The sequence below is a fragment of the Phaethon lepturus genome, unplaced genomic scaffold (assembly GCF_000687285.1).
Source record: "Phaethon lepturus isolate BGI_N335 unplaced genomic scaffold, ASM68728v1 scaffold35457, whole genome shotgun sequence".
In the NCBI taxonomy this organism is placed as follows: Eukaryota; Metazoa; Chordata; class Aves; order Phaethontiformes; family Phaethontidae; genus Phaethon; species Phaethon lepturus.
Window position 1 is genome coordinate 32556 of NW_010554633.1, and position 12471 is coordinate 45026.

General features: G+C 39.6%; 1 protein-coding gene across 1 annotated transcript in view; it reads right to left on the reverse strand.

Moving 5' to 3' along the window:
- Window positions 1-9657, reverse strand: part of MCF2L2 (MCF.2 cell line derived transforming sequence-like 2) — a gene marked incomplete at its 5' end in the record, with an annotated part of 23807 nt that extends 14150 nt beyond the window's left edge. Inside the window, 7 exons of the mRNA XM_010291926.1 lie at window positions 93-284; window positions 1104-1295; window positions 2591-2710; window positions 3384-3498; window positions 5067-5191; window positions 6223-6372; window positions 9541-9657. Coding sequence (XP_010290228.1) covers window positions 93-284; window positions 1104-1295; window positions 2591-2710; window positions 3384-3498; window positions 5067-5191; window positions 6223-6372; window positions 9541-9657 — 1011 coding nt within the window. The remainder of the gene's footprint in view (window positions 1-92; window positions 285-1103; window positions 1296-2590; window positions 2711-3383; window positions 3499-5066; window positions 5192-6222; window positions 6373-9540) is intronic.
- Window positions 9658-12471: the final 2814 nt, after the last annotated feature.

Below are 12471 nucleotides of genomic sequence, written 5' to 3' on the forward strand. Positions count from 1 at the left end.
ACTCAAATATATAGCCCAGTACACTCTGATGTACAAGACAAATTGTAATTTTCAAATTCTAAGTGAGTGCATACACATCTGAGGAGTTTTACCTTTATTTCAGGCGTGAGGATCATGTCAAACTGATTGTAGAACTCCTTTGGGTTAGAGAGCTGGTGTTCCTTAGCTGTTATCAGGAACTTCTCAATTTCAACGAGTGCCGTTTCAGCTCCCTCTTGTGACTGGCACTTGTCCACAGCTTGGGAAGCCAAGAGGTAGATTCCAGCTTCACACCATTGGCTTGCCTTTAAAGAAAAATGGGGGAAGAAGGATTCCATCATCACTAACAGTCCATGTTGTGAAATGTTGCATCTACTCCATGAAATATAGATTTGCCCTAACATGTCACTAAAGGGAATGAATGTTACTTCGTAGCACCCAACAGTTCCTGGCCACAAGTCGCCCCACCTAGATAAGTAGAACAATAGCAAGTTCAATTCCGCTCTCATGGGCTAGATGTCCAGTAATATGTAAAATAATAATATTCTGAGCAAAGTGGAGAATTGTTGCTCTGGTTGCTGCAAATCCAATCTGTCAGCTGTACTACCTCATTTTGGCGTTCAGTCACACAATTATCCAAAACCAAATAAATATTTGAACCATATCAAAACTCCCCAAAACTTCTTCGGCCTATAAAACTCAGTTAAAAATACTGCGAAGCAGGTTTTTACCGTGAAATTTTGGTAATTCCTATTTCAGATATGGCTAAGATCACGTGCAGACATTCTCAAAGCATTTGGCCTGCTATTCTAGCTAGATCAGAGAAAGTGAAAACAACTGAACAAGCAGTAAACTGTTTGTTTTTAAACACTGGAATAGATTTGGTTCTTGTTTCAAATTTAGGCCTAGCTCAAATTTTTTGTAACTTTATTTCCTACTTTTCATCATTTTAAGACCATAATTATGGGAAGCTACTGCTCCAGTTTTTATAGTAATAGTTTCTGAAGAAATGGAGCAAAAAAGGAATAAACACTTTTTCTCTTTGTCCAAAATACCTGAGCTTATAAAAACATTCATTTTCAATAGAACCTTACCAGGGCTGTTATCTGAGAAGGTTCACTCACCTTATCTAACTGCTTATGCAGCTCAAGAGACTTTCCCAAAATATCATACTTTTTCTTGGTCTCATTGGTAAAGTCATCACAAATACGCCTGAGTTCAACACACTTTGGTCTAATGGAGTCAACTGCATAATGGTTGTTTTGGATGAGCTGTTCTCCATGGATAGCTAGGGACTGGGCCTTCTCTAAAGGTTCCTGTGAAATTAATGAGAAAAAAATCTAAAGTTAGATCTTAAAATGACATGCATAATAAAGACAATCCATCTCTGTAATCCCTGCTGTATCCTGAAGGAAAAGGTTTGGGACATTAATCTAGCTGATGTGTCTTACTTTATATTAAAGACCAACTTCATTGTCTGTGAGTATATTGAAACACAAGAGGTTCCATCCGAACATCAGGAAACACTTTTTTATTGTGAGGGTGACTGAGCACTGGAACAGGTTGCTCAGTGAGGTTGGGAGTCTCCCTCCATGAAGATATTAAAAAGCCAGCTGGACAACCTGCCCTCTTGGGCAACCCTGTCTGGGTGGCCCTGCTTGAGCAAGGGCATTGAACAAGATGACCTCCAGAGCTCTCTTCCATCCTTAATCATTCTGTGAACCACTCTGATTCTTTGAGTGTATGCTGCCTTCTTTCTCATATACTGAGGACATTCATTATAAAAGTTTTTTTCCCTGCAAAATTCGCAGTAATAAAAAAAAAATTTTTTTCATTCACTAATTGCCAGGCTTATAGTTCTTTAGTCTATTTTTGATTCCAAGATATATTTTGGAAAACTCTTCATATCCTACAGAGTACTATTCATAACCTTAGCCACATTAAGTTAAAATTTGAGGTGGCTAACAGGAATACGGCATGCATCAATACTTTATGTGATGTGGACAATGGAAGGCAAATGCACATTACTGTAATTTTCATTCCTTTAGGCTTCTGCAGAAAAGCTGTGCAAATATCACAATATTTCTAAATCTTAATCCTATTCTTAAAAGAGATGATCATCAGCTTTTCCATTTGTTCATGTGCATCCTCCTCTGATTCAACTTACTCATTTCTTCAATGCTTTCTAATAATACTAAATGTGATGTGTATCACAGCTGACAGCTGATGGAATTACAAAGTCCAAATGTCTGTGAAAGTGTTTATTGGAAGGCACGGGTGTTCCTCAAACTGCTGTGAGACTGACTAGAATGGTCTTAAAAGGTATCTGATCAAGGTAACCTGTTAAGTATTCTGAGCTTTTCAGATTCCAAAGACGGACCTAGCCTTTCCTGGTTTGAAATACCAATTTTTGAACTGGATTCTAGCTTTCCAAGTAACAAACTGGAACTACTGGGGCTGAACAACTCTGGCTTCTGGAAATTAGGATCTGAGGTCTGCAATTTAAAATAATGACTCATGAGAGGAGAGTAAGTGTGATGTAAGGACAGTGACTGAGAAGTGACTGGAAGATCATGTTTATAGCAGCTAGAATACTATATTGAGTGCAAACCTGTCCTTTCTCTTCCAGTTGTTTCTGTTCCTTCAGGAGGTTCTCCACTCGAGTCACACTGTCTCCAATGTCAGCAAAACCTGCTTGTGCTTCCATGAGATTATCCAATGCCAGTTTTACCTAAAAAACAATAACAAAAAACATACAAAATCCCAACAAAAACCCCACCCAAAACCCCATCACAAGATACTTATAAAATTATAACAAACCTATGGCTTCTGAACATTCACCTATATCTTTTAGAAGAGTCTGCATCTCAAGTTTAGTCTTTCAGCTCGTTCCAAAATGGAAAAGCCAAGGAATAAAGCAACATTCAACTATTCTTCAAAGAGTTGCCCTGCTTTTCACTATTTCACTATTTATTTAAGCCCACACAGTTTTGAAGACCTGTAATTCCAGTGTCTCTATTACTCCAGAATCTGTATTATTCCAGCCTTTAGGCTGACAGTTGGGCTTTCTGAACTGTTAAATGGACTCTAGTGGGATTGACAATTTACCATCACAGAAGAAGTGATATTTGGTAACATCACACATAAATGCAAAATGATTTATCATGAAGTTGGTGTTTCACATTTTGGCCTAACGGGCTGGCACTTTCCTCACTGTGCCTTATTCAAATGTTGTAAGATAGCTGATGGCTCTCAACAATTTAACTTTTTAATATCCATTTCCTATTTTGTAACGAAGGGCTTCTCTCCCAACCTTCTTTTGGGATTGCCAGTATACTCTAAGTATGGGTAAAATTTGACCTCATGTACCAGGGAAAGCTAGACAGAATGAACAAATGAAATACCTCTCTAAAATCATGTTCAAAGTGTCGAAGCTGCAGGCATTGTTCTAGTTTTAGGTGATGCTTGGTCCAAAATTGATCAAAAGCCTTTTCTGTTTCATCCAACTGTGCCAACAACCTGTTAAGAAATTAGAATAAAAAGAACTTAAAAGAAATTAACTATAGGAAATAATTAAGTTACACCAATTTAAGGCAGAAAGCAGAGTAGGGACATGGTGGCAAGCCTATGCCTATGTAAAAAGGCTCTGTGTCAACTTTCCCTTAAGCAAGAGAGAATGAAATTTGCAGTGGGACAGGCAGGAGTGTGTCTGATGAGTGACAACTACATGGATCCACTGTGGCTGTTGAAGTCCTGCCTGCTGGCCTGCAACAAGAACACAGAGCTGTTCTATGAGCTGGCAGCCGAAGGCAGCTGTCTCTCCCTAGCTTCCACCCAATTCTTCAAAGATAATTTACCCCAGGCTAATGCAGGTTGAATGTGATGCAATTATTATTTTAAGGAATGCTTAAAGCAGAACTCTACATCTTGTTCATTTTCTTCACCCATCAGAAATAGGCAAGAACTGAATCATCTTTCCCAGTCCATTAAAAACAATAGATTAGAAGGTCATAATGCCTCCTTATGGATGTTGTTTCACTTTGTGTAAATGATGAAGCATTCTTTCACAAAGAAATTAGTATCAAGGTGTCATACATCTTGAGTAAAATTTCTGGCACCAGACTGGTGAGTCATCCTCAGTCTCTCAATGATCTATTAATTATATTACAGAGTAGAACAGTTTAAACACAAAAAAAAGAAAATAAAGTCTTCTCTGAATATCCTGTATTTCAACAGATGGACACTGTTTGGGTAGGCAGGGGACCAGGCCTGATCTCCTACAAGCCCAGTGAGTGCTAGAATCATCAAGTTACTGGGGCAAATGCCAGTAGCTCCCCCCTATTCCTCTCAAAAACAAAGTTCTGTTTTCAATCTATCCCTGAAAAATGTGTTTTTAATCAAATCTAGTTGTTGAATTCAAGATGAATTCGCAAATTCCTTTGGGATGACTGTTTAAAGGATTTTCAAGCATTCAGTGAAAAATAATCAGCTCAGCTTTACTTTTGGCAGCTTTGTTCCCAGTGAATGCAGACATGCTGAAACACTAGCACGGCATTTCTCTTTCCACTGCATCATATGGCACAGTAGAAACTTCTACACGGTGAGAGCTTTATGGTAATAACTAGCATTGTAAGAAGGAATAGGGATTTCTCTCTTTCTATGCAGCTGTGAAGGGTATGTTTCAGAGTATCATCTTCATCTGTTCCTCCCCCAGTGTTTCCACAGACATGCACAAGCACATACCCTCTCATCTCACATGGATTCAGATGCCATTTTCTAACCAGGCATAGAAGTTTGGAGGATGCATATTTTATGGGGAAAGTAAGTCCCACATTAAATCTTCAGCCAGGTAGTTAGTGGTCCAACCAAAAATTACCAAGAAATTCAGGACTTGTTTGAACTTGCTTTGACAGTTTAATCAAGTAACTTCCTCAAAGCTATTCCATTCTCTGAGTTACCTGTCCAATAAATCCTGAATAGCTGAAACAGTGGGAATTTATAGTCTGCATATTTAAATCATTTAAATTACAGTTGCATTTCTTAGGAATAAATTAGCAACTTGCACGAGGTAATCAAGCTTCACTGACCTTTCTACTGTTGCCACATTTTCCAGTTCATCTGGACTGAGTTTGCTGTTGGCGCTTCGGGTGACTGGCTCCCTAATGCATGTCAGTAGGGTGGCCCCCTGCTTCACAGCTAGTTTCAGCTCATCCTGAGGGAAAAAAACAAGCCAAACAAATTGTATGTACTTGTTCTAACAACGCTCATATCTTTTAGATGGACAGCATAGTAATGCTAAAGGAGGATTCTTTCGTAGGTATTAAATACTTGGAACAAAATATAAATGTTTACCAAAGATGATATGTCTTTCTAGAAATGCAAAGATTAGATCTATTCACTCTGAATATAGATATATTTCTGAGAAAAGGAATAGTATATAACATCTGAGCAGATTGCATTTCTGACCAGGCAACTGGCAGAATGAAGTGTTCTAGCACAAATTGAATGTGTGCCACAGATCATTCAGTGAGCTGAGAGACTGTGCTGAGACATTGCACTTTTTAATGGGATTTCCTTAAGCAACCTTGTGACATGCTGAGCCATAGTACCTCAGCTATCAAGGAGTCGTTCACAGAAGAAGGTGTCTTCCCAGTATGAAAGATGAGCAATGAAAAGGAGGATGAGGCTGACATTAACATGTCAGCTGAGGAATCCCCACATCGCTGCACACTTCTTGCATAAAACTTGTTCTTGTGCTAATATACCTTAAGTAGTATTTTTTCTCTTGTGTTTAACCTAAGGCATTTCTTGACAGCAGTAATGTTTTCTTCTGAGCCTTACTCCACAAAGCTAAACTTGCCCCAACTTTTTTTTAAAAAACAAAATGACAGTCATCGTCTAGTTAGATCACTCTGTCTATTCCTGGATTATTCTCACATGTTCTCTACATCTGCTCCAGTGTGGGTTCATCCTTTCTGATGAACTCTTCATCAGGAGCCCATGCTATTCCAGATGTGATCCCATCGCACTCTCTCATACAGTAGAAATGACATTTCCCTGTTTTATCATTCCTGAAACTGTAAAAAGTCCTTTTTCGTAATTGAATCCAATTGACCTCCTGAACCCAGGTTTTTCTCCTCTTCGGTAGTTTCCAGACAATGGACTCCCAAATGATGGCAGAAAATTTTGTTAAAACAAAAATCATATATTACACTGATGGAGCTATCATGAGACAACTTTCACCTTCAGCTTGCTATGGTGGTCAGTGTGGGCGGAGAGGAGCTCCTCTGTGCACTGCACATCGTTGGGAAGTTCAGTTTCTGCTAGGTCTGTTCCAAAGGTCTGTAGCATCTGTGCTGTTGTTTTTACTGTCATTGCAAAGTTTTCGATAGCCTGAAAAAGCAAGAGCATAAAGCCACAGACTGACTATTTACCCTTAGCCCTTTAACAATGCTTAGTACTTCAGGCACAGTGTGCTGCAAGTGTTACACGCCTGTAAAGCTGGCCATGTTGCCCTTTTTCGGGGTATGCTAAAAGTTACAAATGAAATCCTTGTGTCACAAATGATCTTTTCACAGGCCTACAAGTATTATCAGCTCCATGAACCAGCTGGGGAACTCCCAGAGCTTAACAGACATAATGAAACCACAGAGGACATCAGCTTCAAAGCCAGAACTGGAATTTTAGATCTCTGCCCATGCTTGCTGGGAAATTCTGCTGTGTTTAAAATTTTAATTAAGGCTTTATTTAAGTTGCGGAGACTCCAAAAGCATATAGGACAAAGCCTTTTTACATTTATGTTCATACAGTCGTTGTTCACTCAGGAGCAATCTGTCTTTCCCCTGACTTCTGAAAATGTGCATCTCCACCTTGCCTATCTGTACTCAATGCATTCCAGTCACTCCATCCCATCTGTTCATATTAGTACACAAATAAAAGAACAACTTACTGAAAATACAGTTAAAACGGATAAATTCATCTGAGCACTGCTGTTACTTTATCACTTGGGTGCACCGACAGAAAACTTGTCAGAAATCTGTGGTTTTACTGAAGAAAGGGGAAGTGAGGAACGCTAAAAAGGAATGCTGCCTTTTCAGAGTAGAATTTATTGTTCAGACTTGTGACGTGATTAAAACCTTTGTATCTAGTAACTGCATGGGATGTTTTTTTCATAATCATGCACCAATGTCTTTAGGGACTGAACTGTCCTGTATAGCTCTTTATTCTTTACACTTATTGATGTAAACCACTCAATTATTTCAGTCAGTCAACAACAATAGGGATGCTCTTACATCCAGTCAAACACTACATAGTTGTTGCAAGTTGCATTCCCATCTCCAGCAATGATGGGAATTCCTCATTTGCAACCATGACAGTTAAAATTATGCTGTGCCCTCAGTGGAAAGCAAACTGGAGATAGACCATCATTCAAAAGGTGCAGAGACAAATTACCTTCCACATATGTGATCTGAAACATGCCCCAGATGAGGCAATGCCTGCAGGGTTCATAGCTGCCTTCCCGTTTTTCTCCATAAATTCATGCCTGCTTTCAACATAAGCAGTACAGACCCACATATGCTCTGGCTTAGCAGCTGTAGCCTGCTGTTCTCATCACTGAAACTACGGGATTTAGGTTGGCTGAAATGTCACCCTTACTGCAACACAGATAAAGTCATCCACGACCAATGGCTGTTTACTAAGAGCCAGAATGTACTCTGTGGGCAACAAAGCTCATAGGCTCCTGGCCATTCAAGATAAGACAGCAGAAACAAAAACCAATGCAGTGAGATTGCTGTGTCGCTACCGTTTAGCAACAGTTTAAAGCTGTTTCAGAAAAAAAGCACTGGCAGAACAAGATATGAGAACACTAAGAGAAGCAGCAAAAAGGATGAAGACTGAACGTCAGGCTGTTTCAAGGTGCCATGGAGACTGACGCTCCCCTGATGACAACCTCCAGCAGAGATTCCCTGGCTGATTGCACCACTTACCATGAGCTTATCAGTGTTTCACTTAATAGCATGCTTGCCCCGACACACTCCTGTGTGTACGAGTAATTGTTTAATATACCTAAGTGACATCTCTGGGTTTTTTTCAAGTCTCTGTGCTTGGTAAAAGTTTTTCAAACAAATTTAACCAAAAGATCTGGGGATTACATAGCTACACTCACCTCAAATCTTGTCTCACTTTTATTTGCACAGTTTACCAAACTATATATTCATGCTTTATGTAAACTCTTATCATTAATAAACAATACAGCCTTTCTTGTGCCTCTTTTTACTCCCTTCCTCTCTTTTTTCAAGACTTTAGCATTTTGAAAGCTCATATAGATGATTCCTTCAGACTCACCCCTCCTGCAAGGACAGTTTCATATTTTTGAAACTTTTAACATGTAAGCCTGTTCACATGTCTCAATCCTAAACTCACTGAGTCAACACAGCTATAAATGTAGCAAACCTGTGTTAATGGAAATTCAGATTCTGTGTTTGCATATTTAGAAACCTGAAATATTTGCTGGTTCTCAAGGAGGGTAAAATTTAATTTTATAAGGACAGTAAAGCACAGAAAATGATAGAAGAAAAGTGACAAAAGTGATTTGACTTAACAAAGCCACGTCAGAAAAGCTCTTTTTCCAAGTGTTAGACCTAACCTGCAGGTCAGCAACAACAGACTCAAACCCAAGGCTGCTCAGAACACTGCAAAACATTGGGACTACTTAGATGTGAGCTCTAACATACCATTCTTGCAAGTAGACCCACACAGACAGATGCAAACATTGCATACAGTCTCCGGGAAATAAATTTTCCAGGCTCAGGACCCAACTTTGACCATTTTCACTTAGGTAGGATGGGACAATATTTTGGCTGCTAATGTGCCAGAGTTTGAGGTCTGGTTTTTGTAAACTGTCACCTTTTCTGGGGACCATAGTGAATTGTTTACATTGTTTTGAAGTAGACGCTGAGCTTCATTAACCAACCCAAAAAGGGAACAAACAAACCTGTAACAAATTTCCTCAAAGGCAACAGAATAAAAAGCCTTTCTACCTTCCTACAATTATTAACTGTTCTTCAGTTACTCAAAATAAGACCCAGCTGGAGTGCATGTTTACATAACACAAGAATGAAAACAAAAGAAAATAAAATCTAGTGTCTTGAATATTTTTCTTCTCTTAAAAACATGGACATAATTAATCATTACAGTGAGAACCTTGACCTTTGATTCAGTAAAGTGATAAAGCATATGTTCAACTTCAACCATGAGCTGAAGGCCTATGAATCTCTTCAATTATTCAAAAGCTAAGAATGTGCCAAAGGGCCTTGCTGAATACTGTGACACTGTTAGGGCCTAGTTCAGGTCAACAGTGAAATACAGATTACTATTTCTATTACAAACTTTTGGGGAATTTACCTTTCTCTATTTGAGTCATGGATTTCCTCTTTCCATGAATCCCTAGCAGAATCTGTAGGCTGAAATGCAGCTGAAGAGTTACTACTGAATGGTCGCTCTACATTTGTCATCTGGACAATTCTGAGTGTAGACATGTGTAAGAACACCAACACTCACAGTTCGGTGATGTATCCACTGACTGTGGCCATACTCCAAGGTTCCTCCCAGCTCCCGGGTCAGCTGACTTTTGTCAATATAGCCATGCAGATCAGAGACAGAATTTAACATGATGATCTGAAATGAATCCAAACACAATGGACTGAGAGAAATAACAAGCCCCTTCAATCATTGCTCGCAGGATCTGGGTTTGCCTTAAATATGTATGACCAAACTGCAGTTCCACCATAGGTAGTAAGTTCTCATTATATATTTGTTCATGTACAACATGTTCATGCTCAACATGTACATGGCCATTCTTGAACTAATCATAATTTGACATCATCTTGCTCCTTTTTAGGCTGAAGATGCAGTCATTTTGCTTATGCATCAAGAGCAAAAATATGGTGTTTATAATGTTCACACAAACTTCCATCAAATAATTTCTGTATTTTCTATATTACTGTTATTTACAGAGAAATGGAGGAGTAGTCAGGTTAAACAGCTTCCTCACCACCAACCACTTGATCCAGGGAAGTGCTGAAATGAGACCACTAAGAATAAGATTTTAATTTCAGTTGCATCATTTGTATAGTACTGTATGTCCACTGAGTTCACTGGCATTATTCCATTTTAAACCATGATGAAAGACAAAGGAGAGAAAACCTAAATCCATTTTCTTACTTTAAAGAGGCTCCTTACCATTAGACCTGCTTAATAAAAGCAAAAGATTTGCATTCAGCTTCAGGTAAGTAGTATTACCTTTTGGCTACCACTGTAAATCTGGCAACACAAGTTGTTACACAGATAACATACACGTATTCAATTATGACTTACTGTTCTGACAGCTAGAAAATACACCATGATTTCAGGAACAGAAAAACAAGATGTTCAGCACAAAAGACTAGAAATTTTAATCCTTACTTTAATATATGTAAAATGTATTACTTGACTCTGTTGTTTAAAGAAAGGGTAAACTGGCTATGCCTGTTAGCAGGCTCCAAGGGAGCATGGTAAGTACACTTGCAAGCACTGTGGACAATGAGATGAGCACAGATGTATGGAGGTAAGAGGATGTATATTCTAGGTTGATAGTGCTCTAAGAAAAGCCTTGAGAACAAACCTAAACAGGTTTTCAACTGATCTTTGCTACAGAATCTTTCTAGAATAATTCAGGTTGGCAGGAACCTCAGGTCTGTAGTCCAACTTCTTTCTCAAAGCTGGGTGAGGTGTGAGATCAAACCAGGTTGCTCAGGGCTTTATCCACCTGATAAAACGTGGAGAGACTGTACAACCTCTTTAGGCAGCCTGGTCCACTGCCTCGTTATCTTTGTGGTGAAAAAGTTTTTCCTTTTATCAAGTCAGAACTGCCCTTGTTTCACTTTATGTCAGTTATTTCTTGTCCTACAGAGCATGCACAACCTGGCTGCATGCTCTCAGTAATCTGCTTGAGGACTGGAAAGCTGCTGTTATGTCATACTAACTCTTCCAAGCCTTCCTTTCTCCAGGTCCACCAAGTTCCCAGGTCCTTTTCAGCAGAGTTGCTCCCCAGGCAGTCAGGCTGCAGCCTGTATTGCTGTCAACAATAAAACACTGTTGTGCTGTTGGGAGGGAAGAACATGGGTTCTTCCTTCTTGAGGAAGGAAGTGCTTCTGGAAAGAAGTCCTTCCCTGTTGCAGGACTTTGTATTTGTCCCTTTTGTATTTCATAATATGCTTGTCAGCCCATTCCTTGAATTTATGTTGCAGTGGCCCTGTCTTCAAGTGTACCAACTGCTCCTCCCAGCTTAGGGTCATTTGCTAACTTGATGACAGCACACCCTGTTGCCTTTTTCAGGTCATTGATAAAGTTGTTAAACAGGGCAGGTTCCAGCAGATATGACTACACGACTCCACTTGTAGCCCACCTCCAGGTAGAGTATGACCCATTAACCATTACCCTCTGAGCCCAATTATGCAATTAATTTTTAAATCTGTCTAGTTGTCCATGCATCCAGACTCTTAACACCCTAACTTGGATACAAGAATATTATGGGAGACACATCTGGTCTCATGGACCTGTATGGGTTGAATATTCTCAAGTAGTCCCTGACACAATTCTTTTTCACTTCCAGCAGTTCATCTTCTCCTTGAACCCTGCTTCTAAACACAGAGGCCAGGAGACCTTGTTGGTGAAGAAACTGAGGCAAAGAGAGCACAGAGTACCTCAGCCAAAGCTAAAGGAAAAGCTATTCCCTGAATGTGTTACCAAATGCTATTTCACTATGATCAAAACCAAAAAACTCAAAAACTAGATCATCTTGGAGTAGCCTCAGACTGGAACATGAAGTCTATGCACTATTTCCAAATTCCAAATTGCCTCCGAGAAAGTAAGCCTTAACTGCTTTGTAGCTCTTTCCCATCAGAGATGTTGCTGACAAGTTGGACATCTTTTGATACTCCAAACTTCACTGAAACTACAGAGGAACACTGTCATGCACTTTACTTTTAGGAAGATGTTTGTTTTAACCTGACATACTCAGCCTGAGTCACAAAGTGAACCTATTAATATTGCCAGTTATGGTGCTACCCAGGGCACGACTCTTCGCCCTGCAGGCATCTCTGCAGAAGAAAGCCTAGGAACAATCCAACATCCATCTAAGAAAGCAATCTTACAGAGCCTTATCTCCCATACTTCTTGCCAGACTGAAGACAGCCACATTCAGTAACCTGGAGAATACAAGAGAGTAGCAGTTTAGAAGAGGTGAAGCTGCACAAGCAGGTCAGCACGGAGCAAAGAGCTATGGTGGGGTTGCTTCATGATGGGTTAGGCCATCTGAAAGAAGTCACAGTCTACAAAGGTCAAAGAAGTAGCTGCTATGGACAGATTATTCAGCCTCTATTCTCTGCTCCTGTTTGATCTTCTGGCTTCTAGTCTATCCATCTTGCCATCACAGAAACATGGTGGGATGCT